Source organism: Mustela nivalis (genome assembly GCF_964662115.1).
Source record: "Mustela nivalis genome assembly, chromosome: 6".
NCBI lineage: Eukaryota > Metazoa > Chordata > Mammalia > Carnivora > Mustelidae > Mustela > Mustela nivalis.
In genome coordinates this window covers 4,161,090-4,178,113 of record NC_139025.1, presented here as the reverse complement: position 1 = coordinate 4,178,113, position 17,024 = coordinate 4,161,090, and the positions used below count along the sequence as shown (strand labels likewise).

The following is a 17,024-nucleotide window of genomic DNA, read 5'->3' as shown; positions in this document are numbered from 1 at the left end:
CGCCAGTATCAATGAGGGCATTTCTGCGCCAGGCCCTCCGTTAGGTGGGATCGAGCGGTGGAGAAGGCAGAAGGGTTTCTGCCCTGTTTGAAACACTGAAACTCTGCAATTGATTGATGTTTTTTTCCTACTGGGATAAGAGATTCCAAACTTGACTGATTCCTTACTACATATATACATGTACATATATATATATATATATATATATATATTTATTTATTTATTTTTAAAGATTTTATTTATTTAATTTTTTGACAGAGATCACAAGCGGGCAGAGAGGCAGGCAGAGAGAGGGGGAAGCAGGCTCCTTGCAGAGCAGAGAGCCCGGTGCAGGGCTCAATCCCAGGACCCTGAGATCATGACCTGAGCCAAAGGCAGAGGCTTTAACCCACTGAGCCAGCCAGGTGCCCCCCTGACATATATTTTTAAATCAGTGTTAGACTGTTTAAATACCATTCGTGCCATTTGCGCAGATACTTTGGGTGTCGCTGAAGAAGCCACGAGAGAGACGGCTTGTGCGGGTGCGCTGCGCAGTCAGCCCGTTTCCTTGCTGCTTGAGGGCAGGTGGCTTGGCCTGGAGAGTCGGCGTCTGTGCCGGGCCTGCCCGCGGACGGGCCTGAGCGCTGAGCTGCCCGCCTGCGTGTGTGGTGCGGGCGTGCGATGTTTGGCAGTCGCTGTGCGGTATTTCTGTCCCCGGAGCCGGGTTATTTTCCCCGTGGTGGTGAGCGCTGTGATTGAATAGCACATTGGCCTTCGTGCCGAGGGAACGTGTCTCAGCTCTGAGCGGCCCGTCTCGTTCTCGGTCGTGCCCGGGGCTCGGAAGGCTTCGGCTTCCCCTCCGGACCGCCCGCGAGTTGTGGTCCAGACCCGGACTGTGGACTCGGCCCCTGCACGCACCGGAGACCCAAGCCCTGACTAGGTGGAAAGTCTCCGCCCGGGAAACCGGGACGGTCTCTGTACCGGGGCTTGTCTCGCGTCCCCGGTCTCAAGGTCGGACTTTAGATGTCCCCCTTCTTGCCCAGGGCATGGTCCTTCGCGCCCTGGAGGTGCTCGCCTGCGCATTTTTGGCTCCTGGTTTGGTCGTCTGAGATGTGGGCAAGAGGAATGCTAACGGAAGGCGTGCTGCCCGCTCTCTAGTGGCCCGCGGGTCCTGTCGCCGGGACCCTTGATGTCGCTGGCACCACTCCAGCTGCTTTTGACGGATTCATTCAGGCAGTGACTCAGCGGCCTCCTGATTTCTCGGTTGTTTTTAAAAGGAGCTGGACTGTCACGACATGTGGAATACAGTTGGCGCTGCAGCTAGTAAGTGTGGCACTCGGTGACCGTCAGGTGAGAGCAGGAAGGCGTGACCTCTGCTGCTGTGAGCCGAGCTGCTGTGGAGACGGCGCCCGGGGAAGGTATTCCAAGTGGAGGAAGGCGTGTGAGGAAAGGGAAGAGGGTGTGAGGCGCCCAGGCTGTGTGTGGACAAGCGCCTCTGGAGGAAACGTGTGAAGGGGAGGGGATGAGGAGGTCCGCGCTGGGGAGCCCCGTGGGTGCGAGCTGAGGGGTTCAGCCAGTATTAGGGCCGAGCCCTGGAGGTTTTAAGTGGGACGGTGACCTAAGGCTTCGTGAAGATGAATGTGGCATCGGGTTTGGGATGAGTTGAACGTGCGTAGAAATGGAACGCATTTTTCTGGCAAGTTCTGTGGAACTGGTTTTTGAAGTGATTTTTGGACGGGGAGGGAGAATATAAAATGTAGGAAAATAAAGCCCAGCTTTATTACTGACACTGCCCCCCCCCCCCCCGGTACATCATCATCTCACATGCTTTTTTTCAAAAGAGGTCTTTCTGAGAGAGTTTCCATGTCGCACCACGTGCTTCTGGCCGCTCGGGGGTCTCGGGTGGCAGGTTCCGTGGAGGGCGCCCGGCACGGGCCCACAGGGCTCCTCTGAGGTCCGCTAAAGGCTGTGCCAGTGAGGAGGCCCGCCGAGCCTGTGGGGGCTTTCCTTTCGCTGGGCTTCCCCAGCGCGCCAGGCGGGGGCTGGGGGAAGGTGAGGCTGGAATCAGGGGCTGCTTTCACTGACCTTTGAGTGCAAGAAAGGGAAACGTGAAATTGTTTGTACTTGTTGATCAAGGATTTTGATAACCAGCTTGTGTCTGTGGTAGGAATTTTTTTTTAAAGATTTTTATTTATTTATTTGACAGACAGATCACAAGTAGGCAGAGAGGCAGGCGGAGAGAGAGGAGGAAGCAGGCTCCCCGCGGAGCAGAGAGCCCGATGCGGGGCTCGATCCCAGGACCCTGAGATCATGACCTGAGCTGAAGGCAGAGGCTTAATCCACTGAGCCACCAAAGCGCCCCAAGTATGGTAGGAATTTTTAAACCATAATTTAAAATTTTTCTCCTGAGAACGAGACACTGATAGATTATTTGTAATCAGTAACTCCTTATGCAGAAGCGAATGAGCATAATATACAACTTAATCTCACCCGAAAAAATTGGAATACTTGCAGTTTCATTTGTTCAACAGACAATACTTGTGATGGACGGGGCACTCTACTGGGGCCGAATAGCCGGATGTGATCTAATTCTTAACATTGGTAAGATTTTTAAAAAATACGTTCTGCTGTAAATTCCTGCTTAAGAATTCAGTTAACTGGCAATAATTAGGGTGCAGATGCATTAAAAAAATCCCAAGTGTCTGTAACCCATCTATGCAGAATTCACCAGAAAGCTGAAACATAAACGCTGATTTGGTGGGGTAATACAGGGGTAACTATTTAATAAATAAGTTCTGCTCCTTAAAGGAGTTTTTATTGTAATTTTTTATTGTCATTGTAATTTTCTTATAATTGATGATAACAGACATAAAACAGTCCTGTAATCATGTAAGTGATTAAATACTAAATTTTGTGGAACGAATTAAGGACTCGAGAACTGAGATAAAGGAGCCAACCCAAAGAACGGTGGCTGGGAAAAGGCTTGTTGGAGGTGGGGCCTGAGCCACTGGGTAAAATTGCCCCAGCCCAGCCAAGAGAGGGAGCCCGAGAGGGGGGTTGTGTGCCTGCAGCCCACTCAGGACTGCGGCGTGGAGGGCAAGCAGACGCCGCGGTGGCAGGAGCTGGCCCTGGAGGCCGGAATCCTTTCCCGGCTCTGGCTTCTCCTCGGAGGGTGGCTGGCAGGTGGATCCGTGCCCCTTGCGGGGGGCTGTGAGGTGAGAGTTGGGCATGTGAAGCTGCTTGGGCGCAGCAAGAGTTCCACAGGCCGACGTCAGGCCCCGCTGTGACACAGTCAGGAGGCTCCTGAAACATTTGACCGGAGAGATGGGATGTGACAGGGGCAGTCACCAGGTTGTCGCCCTTCGAGTGCATCTGCACACCCTGTGCTTTGTGGGTCCGTTCTCAGTGGGCCTCCCCACTGCCTGGCAGGAGCGCTGGGAGCGTTGTTCTCTGAGAGGAGAGGAGCATCTTGCCCGGGCCACCCGGCTACCCACAGGAAAGGCAGGGTTTGGACCGAGGCCTGCCAGGCTCCGGAGGCTGGGTTCTTTCTCCTCCTCGCTGGGGAGCCCACGAAGAAGAGGCATGGCTGGCTCAGGCGGTCCTAACTGCTACTAAAAGGTGTGTGAGCTCAGTGTCCATGTTGGCACCGCTCCACCCCAAAAGAAGGGAGGAAGAGGAGGAAGAAGAACTAGGGCAGCAACACATCCCTGGGAAAAGAGACTGAACTTGGTGATTGGCTGCAGAAGACAGAGGACAGGATGGGGCGGAGATGACTCCCTTGCTGGGAAGGAAGGAGGGAGCTGGCAACCTGGCTTTCTCGCCCTGTCTCGGGCTCCAGAGAGCTCGGGCACCAGCAGCGGAGTCCACGGGTTTCTCAGTTGTGGGCACGCCTCTAGCGGTCACCTTGGGCTTCACAGTAATTCCTGCTTGCTGTTGGTCGGGGCTGTGTGGCTTGGCAGCACTTGTGCCGCTATAGGGGGATTGGTGCCCCTGGGGGCTGGGGCTGGGGAATGACCTTAGATAAGAGATACTCTGAGGGGCGCCTGGGTGGCTCAGTGGTTAAGCCGCTGCCTTCGGCTCAGGTCATGATCTCAGGGTCCTGGGATCGAGTCCCGCATCGGGCTCTCTGCTCAGCGGGGAGCCTGCTTCCTCCTCTCTCTCTCTGCCTGCCTCTCTGCCTACTTGTGATTTCTCTCTGTCAAATAAATAAATAAAATCTTAAAAAAAAAAAAAAAAAAAAAAAAAAAAAAAAGAGATACTCTGAGTGTTTCCTGGGCCTTGGTTTACTCTGGTGCCTCCCGGGACACTGCTTCTCACCAGTGTTGAATGACCGGTTAAAATTTCCAGTCTGGGGGTGCCTGGATGGCTCAGTCAGTTAGGCGTCTGCCTTTGGCTCATGTCATGGTGCCTGGGTCCTGGGATCGAGTGCATCAGGGATGGAACATTCTTTGCTCAGCGGGGAGCCTGCTTCTCCCACAGCTGCTCCTGCTCTTGCGCACTTGCTCCCGTGCTCTCTGACAAATAAATAAATAAAATCTTAAAAAAAAAAAATGTCCAGTCTGTCTGGGCTGATACTTTTCTAAAATTGAAAAAAATATATTAATGGGAAATGAAACTGAAAAAGACATGTAGAATACAAATTCAAGTTTCTATTATTAGAGTCAATGCAAAGTTGTCCGTCTGATTGCCCTCAGTTTCCGAGTGCCACTTCTCCGTCTCTGTATGGACTCTTGCTGCCGACCAGCAGGCTGGCGTGGTCTGGTACAGTTTGAGAGCCCTGGTCTGGGAAGGAAGTTGTTAAGCAGATTAGTAAACAGGGTGTTTGGAGAATATTTACACGATTTAAGAGTAAAAGTAGTCTTTCAGTTGGCATTAAAATACATGTGGTCTATTTCCAGATGACATCTTTTCCTATTAGGAGGCCAGGAGGTACATAACCACCCCGAGAGCCGAGCTAGTGTCGTTGCTCTAAGGGCTCTGTGAGTTAGCTCTGCCCTAGAAGCAGTACCGGTACAGCAGGCGCTTTTACTTCCTCCCGTGTTTCTGAGAACAACTGGATGCCCTTTGCTCATTTAATTTGTATTAGCATGTTTTCTCTGTAATTTTTGGCTTGCCTTTGAATAGATTTTTATAGTTTTATGCATAATTTTAGATATGTTTCTCAAGGGGGGAGTTCCCTAAGCAAACTTAAAAAAAAGTTCTCAAAGAGTTTTATATGCTATACAGAGATCATGTAATAATGTAATTGTTCGTATTATAGATTGGTGTTTTGTCTCTAGTTGCCAGCATCTTTTACTGTCTATTTTGAGCTCTTCCGACATTCGCTGATAACCTTCTTGGCTCTGAAATAATTTGCTGAGGTCCCTTAGCCTGGCTTCTTTTTTCCTGCCTCTAGGGCCCAGCCCGGAGCAGCTTCTGTCAGTGGGCCTGTCCCTGGGGGCGGGTCGAGGGGCCGAGGTGGCTTGCTTTGGCTCCGCAGCTCCCTCACACCTCTGCTGGCCACAGCCTTCAGCCTGCCTCAGCACTTAACTCCCTTCCCCGCTGGTCCCTTTTTGCCTTGCTGCAAAGTCAGGACTTCCCTGTGTTTTGTATCGTATTTATATTATACTTTTCAAGCCTCTTTCACACACATGCTCTCTTATTTCATCCTCCAGACAATCCCATGAGGTTGGTGGGACAGAGATACTCATCTCCGTTTTAACTGAGGTGAGGCTGGGGGTGTCCGCGTGGCACGCATCCCCATTCCTCTGCCCCGGGTTCCGAGTGCGAGTCCCACTCGGGTCCAGACTTCCAAATGTTTGGGTTTGGAGTTTGCTTAAAGATTCCTAGAATTTTGATGTCCCCCTTTCCACTCAGTATTTATGTTTGTCATGTGGAAAGTGAAACAATCCTCAGCACAATATCACGGACCTCTTTGAAAGAAAGAACTCTTCAGAACCTGCCTCGGGTTGGTCAGCAGAGAACAGTAGCCGCGGCTCCAGTGGTCGTGTCGCGGGACGCGCACAGCAGCCTGGTTGTCTGCACCTGTGACTTTCCGCTAGGGCTGGAGGGCGGCGTCCTTAATTTCCGCGACAGCCCGGCACATTAGATTGCATGGAACATTCCTCATGAAGAAGAAGAAAGTCTCGCTCTAGGGATTTATGGGGAGGCATACTGAAACATCACTGTTTGGCCCAAGTTGGAAGTCATTTGCTTCTGACTTTGGGGTGTGTGCGTGTGTGTCCTTCCCTTCCCCTTTATGGTCAAACAGACCTGGGCTATACATCCAGTCGCTTACGTAGGTAGGTATGGTGACCTTGGCTGAGTTATTTCACCTCCCTAAACTTGTTCTCTACTTTGAAGGGTCGTTGTAGGGTTTAAAGGTGATGCACGCCGTGCACTGAGTGTGGGCTCCGTAAGTGAAAGGTACCTCAAACGTGGGTGCAGAAGAGGGACTGGGCCCCAGTAAGAAGGCACCTGCTTATAATTGGCTGCAGCGGTGGTTCTCAAATCTGAGTGGGCATCGGAATCACCTGGAAGGCTTGCTAGGCCCACCCCTATAGTTTCGGATTCTTTTGATCAGGGGTGGGGCTTGAGAATTTGCATTTCTGAGTTTCCAGGTGATGCTGCTGCCGCCACCGCTGGTGTGGGGACCACACTTTGAGAACCCCTGGGCTACAGGTAACTCACCAATGAGCATTTAGATGCTGTGGATCAATATGCAAGCCGAGTTTTTACGTGGTTAGAGGTACTCTGTCAGAAATTGCTTGGAATTGAATGTATTTTGCAAATACTGAATTTAGTATCTCAAGGGCTTTTCCTCCTAAAGTCCAGGAGTTTTTGTTTAAGATAAGAACAAGTCGTGGAGGTAACAGTTATGAGCATATTACAGGTAGTCTAACAATATCAAATTGGCTGATGTATATGCAACTGCTTTTACAAGATGCTGAAAACTGGAAAAATTTTTTAAAAATACCTTTGTTTTTAAGATTGAACATCATAATGGAGTATAAAATAGAGTAACTATTAGATTTCTCATCTCAATGTGCTGTTTACCGTATGTATTTTTCTCTTTCTCCTCCAGGCTGCTGACTTGAGTAAACCAATAGATAAAAGGATTTACAAAGGAACACAGCCTACTTGTCATGACTTCAACCACCTAACAGCCACAGCAGAAAGTGTCTCTCTCCTAGTGGGCTTTTCCGCAGGCCAAGTCCAGCTTATAGATCCAATCAAAAAAGAAACTAGCAAACTATTTAATGAGGAAGTAAGTAGCACCCTGTCTTAGCTGTTAAGAATCCCTTTAAGAATTTATACGTTCTTGCCAAGGGCAGTGGGCCTTATTTTACACGTCAAGCTAAGCCCATTTTTCATTCTCTAACTGTCCTACCTAGTATTACCCGGTTAAATGTGGTGAACTAACTTGACTTACGCCTGTTCTTCCTCGGGGTACCTGTTCTGGGCATTTTTTATGGAGCATGCTTAGGTGTCTGTAGCGGCTGCTTTAAAACTCTTTTATAATGGAGATGGGTGAAATTGTCACTTGATAATTATAATTTAAATAAGATACAGAATTCTGGACCTTGTTCACAACACCAGAAAATTTCATGCAGATCAGAGAACTTGATAATAATTCCGTAGGCCATCTAAGTGGTAGTTTGGGCTTTTGTGTCTGTATTTGACAGGCGTTTGGCTAAGGGATAGCTTTCTTTCTCTTGGAAATATTTGCTGTAAAATCACCTTTGACATATTTGAAATCCTGGCATTTAAAATTGGATCACATGATACAGTTTCTGCTAGTGACCTAGCATGTGCTGGTTTCCTGGCACCTCCAGTTCTGTTCTGGAAGGCGCCTGAGCTACGTGAGCCATGTGTGTTCAGAAACACATCAGAACTGTTCAGCGTGGCTGTTGAAGTCGCCACATGGATCATGTGGTAAAGCTGTCATGGGGGCTTGTCGGCCCCAGACTTGCCGCAGCGTATGCGACATCCTCCCTCTGTCTCAGTGCGACTTGCCCAGCAAACGGAAACGATGTGGTGGGGTTGCTGACTTAGAAGCCCTGGGTCCCGGTGTCATCGGTGACCACGGCCCTGATGTGACAAGGGTCAGGTCATGTGGGATCCCTCTCTCAGGAAGGGCAAGTGTTTTTGTGCTCTTGCCTGGTTTTGATGTCATGGACTTGGAACAGAAGAGCATTATATGTTCTGGTTCATCAGAAGCAGTTTTGTTTAGGTGAGAATATTCAAGTGGACAGATTGTAGTTAAAATTGGGATTCTTCAACAGCGTTGCGGCCCGTGCCATCTCCACCGCGGGTCCCTGTCCATGGTGCTTCTGTCTGGCAATTGCCGGTGGGATTTGGTGAGATCTCTTGAGCCGCGCCGTCTCCTCTTCTGCTTGCAGCAGGTTTGACCAGAAACAGAACTTGCCATGTGGGTTGACAAAACTCGAGAAGAAAAGAATTGATCCCAGTTTCTTTTAAAAATAAGTCTGAAGCAGAAAACTTGTTTTATTTACCTAAGTCTTTTACTAATAACGTGTGGGGAAGTGATTTCCCAGTAGCCGAATGACTTTTTTTCCTCCTCGTGGGAGCTATGGGGGAGCAACCAGGCATCTCTGCACTGTCACCGGAAGCTGAATTTGGAGTCATTATGGGTTTTGTTTGTATCGGTAGGGGGCATGTCATCGAGGGGGAAGGGCTGTCTGTACAACATCGGGAGGCTGCTCCGGCTGACGATGGCACAGGATGCCACTTGGAGAACAAGAGGGGCTTGTTCTCCCCTGTGATGTCACAGGGGAGTCTCAGGGCCCTGAGAGCACTCGGACATGTCAGCCAGATCCGCGCCTTACTCTGGACAGCAGCGGGCATCGCAGGCCAGGAAGCAGCCTGTCACTGATTTCAGTGCCAGTTGTCTCGTGCTCATCTTCCGCTTTATTTGAAAATAAAACTGTGTAGGGTGAATGCCAGTTCGGCACTCAACACTTGAGGCTGAAGTCCTTTGCCTTTCATAGTGAGGAGAGCTCTTGGCTCTGCGGGTGGCATTTACATCAGGTTTTGGTCAGGGTGTCAGAGCAGGCGTTGCGGTGGTCTGGATCTGAGAGTGCCGGGAGCGGCGCTCGGAGCCGGTATCACTCACGCGGGCTTCGCCGTGGCACGAGAGTTAGGGGCTTCGGCCGGTTCTAGATCTGCCCCAGGGTGACTGGGCAGGCAGCTGTTGCTGTCTTACAGATGAGGACCTAGAGAAGGTGAGTGAATTGTCCAGGCAGGTAGTAAGTTGATGACAGAGATGGGCCCCTGGTCACAGCCTGTGAGGCCCACTGCCTGGTGGCTGGGCCCTGTGATCCCAGGAGCTCCCAGCGCAGTGCCGTGGATGGAGGGGGTTCCGGGCCACGTTATCAGAGTGCTGGGACAAAGTGCCTGGGGATATGTGTTCACTGTATTCTTCAGCGTGTATCCAATATCGTAAATCTGAGATTTTCAGAAGGTGACACTTGATCTGCATCTTGAAAGGTGCACAGGAGTTGGGGAAATGGGAGAGAGGCTCTCAGAGCCGGAGATGTGGCATATGGAGGGGTGTTGGGTGGCCAGGCGCGACCAAGTCAGTGTGCAGGCCTCAAAGACACCGGGGTCAGAGCGGACGGGGCGTCGGAACCAGACTGTGAACGCCCTGACATACTGAGAAATTTGGATCTGATGCTGGAGGCTGTAAGGGTAGTTCTGGGCTTTTAATCAAGGGAACGAGTGTGTCAGGCGTGTCCTTTAGAACGCTCGTTGGCACTTGTGGAACGTGGATTGGAATGAAGAGAGAGTGGCAGAGGTAGCAAGGCCAGCGAGGAGGCGCGTACCTGTTGGGGAGAGCGGGTGGACGAGAGCAGTGGCCCTGTTCATCCTGGGGACAGACCTCGGTCCACCTACCTTGTGCCCACTCGGGCTGCTTCTGTCGCGACCCCTCGAGAGAGGGGCAGACGTGTCAGCAGTAGCTCCCCTCACACGCGCTTAGGGCAAATGCTGACACGTGCTGCAGGAGGAGGCCGAGGCCTGGGGAGGCAGGGAGAGGGACGGGGGTGGCGGAGGACCTCTCTTGACGGAGGTGCTGTGCTCTAGGCGGGGCTTCCCACGAGTAAGAGGCCGGCCAGGTCCAGCCTGAGAAGGAGTGTTTCCCAGAAGGGAGAGCAGGTGAAGGCCGGGACTAGGAAGGAAGGGGCGATGGGGGGTCAGGAGAGTGCAGGGAGGGCCGAGTCCGCGGGGCCGGTGGTGCAGGGGCGGCCGTGAGACCGAGCACTGCGCCCCTGAGCGGGGAGGGGGCAGGAGCACGAGGCGGTCAAGGTTGGTGTTTTTGCAAATTCCTGTGGCTGCTGCTTGGAGATGGATAGGTTTCCGGCTGTCACGTACCCGTTGGGGAAGACTGGGAAAGGGGCAGGTGTAGAGTGGACGGGAAGCTCGGAGTTCCAGTCTGCACTTGACAAGCTTCAGAGGCCGACGAATGTTAGATACGGGGACCCTGGAGCCCAGGGGTAAAAGTTCGGGAGTTGGCTGTGTAACTAGTCCTCCCATCCCAGAGATGAGACGTAAGGTCTGTTGCACTGACTGTGCTCCAGGCCTCTGCATGGCTCATCACGGGGCCTTCAGAGAGCCACTTTCAACTTTGCATTTATTTCCTGCCACTTAGAGACTCAGCCCCGTGGCTCAGAACGCCCAGCCTTGAGCCTGAGCACCTCCCTGCTCTTCCCCCCACCCCTCCTCACCTGGAAAGGGGGGCAGTATGTCACCCACCCGGAAGAGAGGTGAGGAGACGTGTTGAGCCTTGGGTTGGGACAGTGAGCCCTTGGGGGCTGCTCAGCAGAGTTTGCTACGGGGGAGGCAGCCTGCCCCGGGGGCGGGGCGGGGGACAGCAGCGGGGAAGGGCTTCTTGGAGGGCGGAGGCAGTAAGTTTCCAGGACAACCCAGGGAGAGAATGAGCGTGTGCAGAGCAGAGGACGGGGAACACCTTATCACGTGGGTCACACGTGTGTCTTCTTCCGAGTGCTTCTCTCACGGTGTCCGTTGCACACAGGTGTACACGTGCACACACGCCCCGGTACCGATTCTTCCACCGTTGCGGTCCCGCTCCGGGCTCCTGGCCCTCGAAGAGATAACCGGTGTTTGCATGGGGGGATGGATGGATGGATGGAATTAGTCTAGAAATCCACGTGATGTTGAAGATAGATGAAAATTTCTATCTGGGTGTCAAGTATATCTTTAAAAGTGATTTTTTCCCCCTCTCCATTAACTAAAAATTAAAAAAAATTTTTTTAAATGATTGTTTATAGATGTGCAAAGAAGATGGGAAAAGTCCCAGTGTTCACTCCTAATTTTACCGTCTTTGTAGTTTTTATGTTTTTAATGAGGTGAGCCTGGTGGATTCACACACTCCGTCAGAGATCCCTCCTCCCCGCTGGCCGGGGGACTTCGAGGGGAGCCGTGCTCCCTTCAGGCCCTGCTGCCGGGTGTCCCTGTCACGCCCCAGGGCTTGGCTGTTGAACCGGCTCAGTCCAGTAGGACCTTTCCAGCCTCCCCGGGGGAGTGACGCCCGTGGGTCCCCCGGTCTCTGCTCCCTCCAGTCTGTCTCAGTGGGTCCTCGGTGTGTGTGTAGCATCCTGTGTGTGCCCGTGGAGTGGCCCTTCATTCGGCAAGCTCCCCGGAAAGGAGCCTCCCCAGCCGGTCAGCATTCAGCCTCACGTGAAGGACCCCAAAGGCTGTGGAGCTCGCTCGTTGCTGCTGGTGGTTATGATGCACTGACGGGGGGAATTATAAAGGGATAGTTTCTAGATGATGAGGAACTCAGTCTTGTTTTTGTAGAAATTCTCATTATTTCAGGGTTGTATCCAGAGAATATTAACTTTGGAGGATCTTCAAGTGTGTTTTGATTGTTGGGGAAGATAGATCTAAGACGCACTCATGGTCGGAGCTTCTTCCGCTACTGACACCTCTGCCTTGACTTTGTTTCCCGTCCCGGGCTGGGAGGCCAGGGCCGTCACCTGGGTGTGTGCGCATCTCCTGCTCTCCGAGGGGCCCACGGGAGCCAAGGCCGCCCTCGGCCAGCCCGAAGCTGCATCTTCTTGCTCCTTCCCGGCACCCAGTGCCCCCAGGAGCGGGGAGAGCCAGGCCCAGCTCTGCAGTCTTCTGTCCAGTTCTGGGACAAAAGAGTGGTCATGGGCATTTTGTTAGTTTTGTTTTATTGTTGCTTTTTTTAATCAAAGGAAGGAAAGGAGCTCATAATGCTCTATTCCTTAGAGTTTTAGCCTTGATAAGACGGCATTTGATCCTCCTTTCTATGGCTTTGAAATAGTCTTTCCTCACACTTCCTGAGGGAAGCCGCTCTCTTTAAATGTGTTTACAGAAGCAGAGCCCTTAGTCCTGCGTTTTGCTTGTGGCTACATTATGGCTCCCCACCCTCCGGCGGCTGTGGTTTTTGATTTGTTTGCTTCAGTATTTTTGTTATAGATTGATATCTGCATTATAAAATGTATACCCACTGCCCTGGAAATAAATTTTTTCTGCTTGTCGCGATGTTAGTAGTAGAAAAGAATAAAAAGACAAAGGGCACCTGGGTAGCTCAGTCGGTTAAGGGTCCCACTCTTGGTTTTAGCTCAGCTCATGATGTCAGGGTTGTGAGATCGAGCCCCGCGTTGGGCTCTGTGCTCAGTGTGGAGTCTGCCTGAGATTCTCTCTCCCTGTCACTCTGCCCTTCTCCCCCCAAAAATAAAAAATAAAAAGACAACTTAGTGCTTTAGAAAATTTTGTCCTAGCAGTGACACTTTAACACGATTATAGATTTATTTTTGTTCTTGCTTTCTTTATTAGTTGATTATAGCTGAATCTTGCCTCTTAATGCCGTCGGTGACGGTAGTTTTAGTGTTTGATTTGTCCTGGAGCTGTATCAGCAAAGGGAAGGTTTCTTTGGAGTCAGGGCGGGGATCGTGCGGGGCCGCAGGTGAGGACTGGCGGGGGGCTGGTGAGGAGTGTGGGTGTGGAGCCGCTCTGTGACATGCAGAGACGGCGAACCCCCCTCCAGGTTTGGGGTCTGGTTTTCACAAAGATGATTATAGAAATTGGCTCCAAGCATTTTGGAATTTGACTCTAATGGAAGCCCAGTGGCCAAGCCAGGGGACCTCCTAGAGCCCGTCTTAACTGCTGAACCACCTGGCCACCTCCCTACCGTCTTCCCCCTCCCCGAGCTCCTGCCCCGCTCCACCCCCTGCTGGTTTTCTGGAAGTGGGTTCACACCCCCCTCTGCTCCTTGCTCTCCTCCACCTGTCAGTGTCCCCGGCTTCTCTGCATCCAGGGAGCCGGGGAGGCTCCTCCCGGAACCCCTCCCCGGAACCCCACCGCCCCCCTCATTGGTCCCTCAGACTCACGCCCTGTGCTCTTCTAAGGAGGCCTCCCTGCTCCTGCTCTGCCTTCCTCAGCCCTGCTGGGGTCACTGCCCCCTCTGACTTTCACTTCAGTGGTTAGACCGAGTCAACCTCAAAGAGTCCATCACAGGACACGGAGGGTCGTTGCCCTGCTGCAGAGCTCCTGGTCTGTGGTGGTCACTCAGCCTCAGCTCTTCCTTGCCTCGTGGGACTTTGGGGTCATGTCCTTGGATGTTCCTTCTGCCCCCCTGATTTTTGTCCTGCTTCCTCTGAGTGGAGCGTCCCCCGTCCTCTTCGTCCACACTGCGCCTTCCTCGGGGATCTTAGGAGGTCACAGATCTGGCTCCCCCTGTTCTCAGCCCACTCCATGAGGACACTTGGGCATCTCCCCAGCATAATCCCACCCCCAGCCTTCCTGTGTGTGGCGGGCGCCTGAGCTCCAGGCCCAGGAGACTCGACAGGCCCCTTCCCCACCCTTCCCCCACTCACCGAAGCCTAAGCCATTGTGAACAGCCCGTCTTGCCATGCACCCAGGGTCACTTTTTGTCCACAGCCATGTCACAGCCTCCTAACTGGTTCCTCCCCGCCTGCCCCCCGCCTCCCATCTTCCATTCTGTACCTTCTGCACATTCCTCTTTCTTTGGCCGCTTCCCCTTTCAGAACTTTGCTCCCCGACCGCGGCCACGCCGCCAGTGGAAAGACAGTGTGAGCCACATGTGCAGCCTTACATTTCCTAATAGTACATTAAATAAGCAAAAAGTGGGTGAAATTAAGATTTTGTTTTCTCTATGTACCAAGGTGTTATCTCAACATATATGTAATATGAAACAATGAAGGGGATTGTTGCTGTAGTTTCTCACACCTTCAGAATCCAGTGTGTATCTTACACACGGCACATCTCACTTCAGGCACAAATCAAGCGCTCAGAGCTGTGGGAATGGTGGCCCAGGGTTTCAGGGTCACGGCCCAGAGCTGCTTAGCCTGAGACTTGGCTGTCCTGAGCCCCAGCTCCCCATCCCGGACCTCATTCCCTGCCGCCGCTTGGGTGCTCCAGCCCAGCAGGTGCTGTGTGTCCCCGCATCCGCCCGGACAGCTCTGTCCTGGGCTACTGCCCGCGCCCCGCACAGTCATTTCCCTGCACCCCCTTCCCTCAGAGGCCACGCTTCCACCGAGGCGGTTTTGTCCCGGTGCCCGGCTCGCAGACCCACCCATACTGGAGAAGTCCGGCTGAGCGGGGGCGTCCCGTTGCTTAACGTGGGGCCTTGAGATTCTCCACCTTTTTTACGAGGTATTTTCAGCAACAGAAATACACCTTTACAGTATAGATACTGGGCTTATGTTTACTGAAAACAGTGTCCAGGTGTTTGTTTCTTAATTAGAAAGAAGGGAGTGAAATGCTTTCTTTCCTCTTCTTTTTTTGTTAAATCCAAACCAGATGATAACCAGAGCTGTTTAAATTCAGTGACTGTCAGCTAGCTGGCCCTAGAGTGGTGCCTCCTGCTCTGGCCTGGGGTCTGAGGCGGGCTCGTCCCGTTCCTGGGAACCAGGGTGAGTGGCCCCGGCCTTGGCTGGCGTCCGTCAGGCCGTGCGTGGCGCAGGGTGGCAGCCCCGCCTCTCCCTGTCCGCCCCGCCTGCTCTGGCTCCCTTCTTCCTCTGGGTTTGCTCCTGCCTCAGCGCCTCGTGGCTGTGGGTCCCTCCGTGAGGTGCTCTTCCGCACGTGCCCTTGGCCTGCCGCCCAGCTGGCCTGGGCCGCCCAGCGAGGAGCCCGGCTAGGCTCTCCCGTCTGAGACCGAAGGCGCTCCGGCCTCCGCCCCGTCAGCACGGGGCCTTCTCCCCCTGGTCTGGTTTTCTCCGCAGCTCTTGTCACCCTCGGATCTTACAGATTTCACCGTCTTCTCCTCCCACTTGGCCGCGAATGCCCGTCTGTCCTAATCAGTGCTGCAGCAGCGCCCGGCTCGGATGCGTCTGAGAAGGGACGCGGGGAGGACGCCTGAGCGAGCGGAGGGCGAGCCGGGAGCGCGTGGGGCCGCAGGCGGGCGTCCTGGCCTTTCCGAGCCTCCGTTTCCTGGGGGCGACACGCTCCTCAGATCTGCCTTCCTGGGGGAAGCGGGTGCTCTTACCCTGATGCGAGTATCGTGTTCTCCCCCCGTGGGAGGCAGTCTGGTCTGTCTGTCCGATGAAAGTGGAGCTGCCTTTTGCCCCTGCTGTGTGACTGGGAATCCGTCCCGCGGCGTACTCGGACCCACGAGAACTGCCGTGTGTGCCCCGGAAATGGCACATTTCAAGACAAATGACTGTGTTTGCCTCCGTGCGAGTGAATGCTGTGCCGCGTTAGAGAGGAACAGGGACGCGGTCTTGAGACGCGTGCGGAAGCCGTTCCGATGCGGGACGGACAGAGCGAGCGGCCGGGCGCGGGCACGTCGTCTGTAGCGTGAAGCATGGAGGGTGGACGGATTTGTCCCCATGTTTGCCTTGTCCGGAGGCGAGACGTTCTGGTGAGCGAAACCGGAAGCTTCATGCTGGTGACTCTGGGGACAGGTGAACTGGAATGGAGAAAAGGGATGTGAGTGAGAACAGCTGGCCTGCTCGGGACAGCAGCTGGCCTTGTGGGGTCCTCTCGAGGTTGAAGAACCCATGGGCAGGGCCACTTGCCCGGGGCCCGGGATGCAGAGTCAGGCCTCCGATGGGAGGTCAGCCCTGCTGTCCCCGTGTGTGTGCCGCGTGCCCCAGCCCCGTGGGAGCCCCGGGGAGCGCCCCTCGAGGCGGATGCTTTGGGCACTCCCGAGCGCGTGACCTGCCGGGGGCCCCGGCCCTGGCCTGCTGGCGTCTGTGGCTGCCTGCTCTGCTGCCCCGGATTCCCAGGTGCTCCGGGCTCAGGACGGGGAGGCTTGGGCGTTTGGCCATAAGTTACATGCATGTATCTATTTCGGGTCGTCTCCATGCACCTGTTCAATAGGGAAGGCAGTGTCTACGTCTGTGTTGTCCCAGTGGTATTTGTTGGAACGACAGTGTTGTCGTTCTTTGTCTTCCCGCCTCCCACTTTTGGAACAATACCCTGTTTACCTGACGGGATCACAGTTTTGGAGTCTAATGGAAGTATTTTTGTTGCATCTTTTTCAGCCAAAAATAAAATTTTCTCTTAAGCATTGCGCTGGAAGTTTCGATGTCCGTCCTTAAAAATTTCCACACAGGATAGCGTGGCTGTGGTGTTCTGTTGGCAAGACCACAGTCAGTCCGGCTGCGGACACGGGTGAGGGGCAGGAACCGAGAGCCATGGTGTTGGCTGCCAGCGCGCGGTAGCTCTGGGGCCGCTTGACCAGGCCACCCCCGACACGGGACAGCCACGGTGGCCTGGGTCCGGCGGGGACAGCACGGTCTGACGTGGGGGCAGCCCCCACAGGAGGAGAGCCCTGTTCTGACCTCTTAAGGAAGAAGCAGTGAAGGCCTCGGAAACCCTGCCGGAGTAGGTGCTGGGTTTTAGGTTGTTGGCATTGGCGTAGGTAGGAGGGCAAGGAGGCAGGGGATGAGGACATGGGCGGTGCCCCCGTGGGGCAGTTGGCTGTGTCACCTGCAGCCCTGGTGTACCATAGGGGGCCGGCGTCTCTTCTCGTCTGTGCCAGGGGCCCTGCGTGCCGCACGGGGTGTCCCTTCTTCTCCCTGCCGGGGCCTGCT

General features: G+C 53.7%; 1 protein-coding gene across 12 annotated transcripts in view; it reads left to right on the top strand.

Moving 5' to 3' along the window:
• The window catches only part of WDR20 (WD repeat domain 20), a 73,654-nt gene that overhangs the window by 43,777 nt on the left and 12,853 nt on the right, over positions 1 to 17,024 (top strand). For 6 of the 12 annotated variants that reach the window (XR_014313472.1, XM_082737476.1, XM_082737466.1 and 3 more), the window contains one exon: positions 7,043 to 7,225. The exons of 2 other annotated variants lie outside the window; for them this stretch is intronic. Coding sequence is in view for 5 of the 10 variants with exons in the window: in XM_082737476.1 (XP_082593602.1) it covers positions 7,043 to 7,225 (183 nt within the window). In the remaining 5 variants the exon portion in view is untranslated. Of the gene's footprint in view, positions 1 to 1,256; positions 1,387 to 2,185; positions 2,344 to 2,561; positions 2,581 to 6,578; positions 6,640 to 7,042; positions 7,226 to 17,024 lie in introns of those variants that run through there. 4 more of the 12 variants (XR_014313471.1, XM_082737474.1, XM_082737470.1 and 1 more) reach the window with 4 other exon arrangements.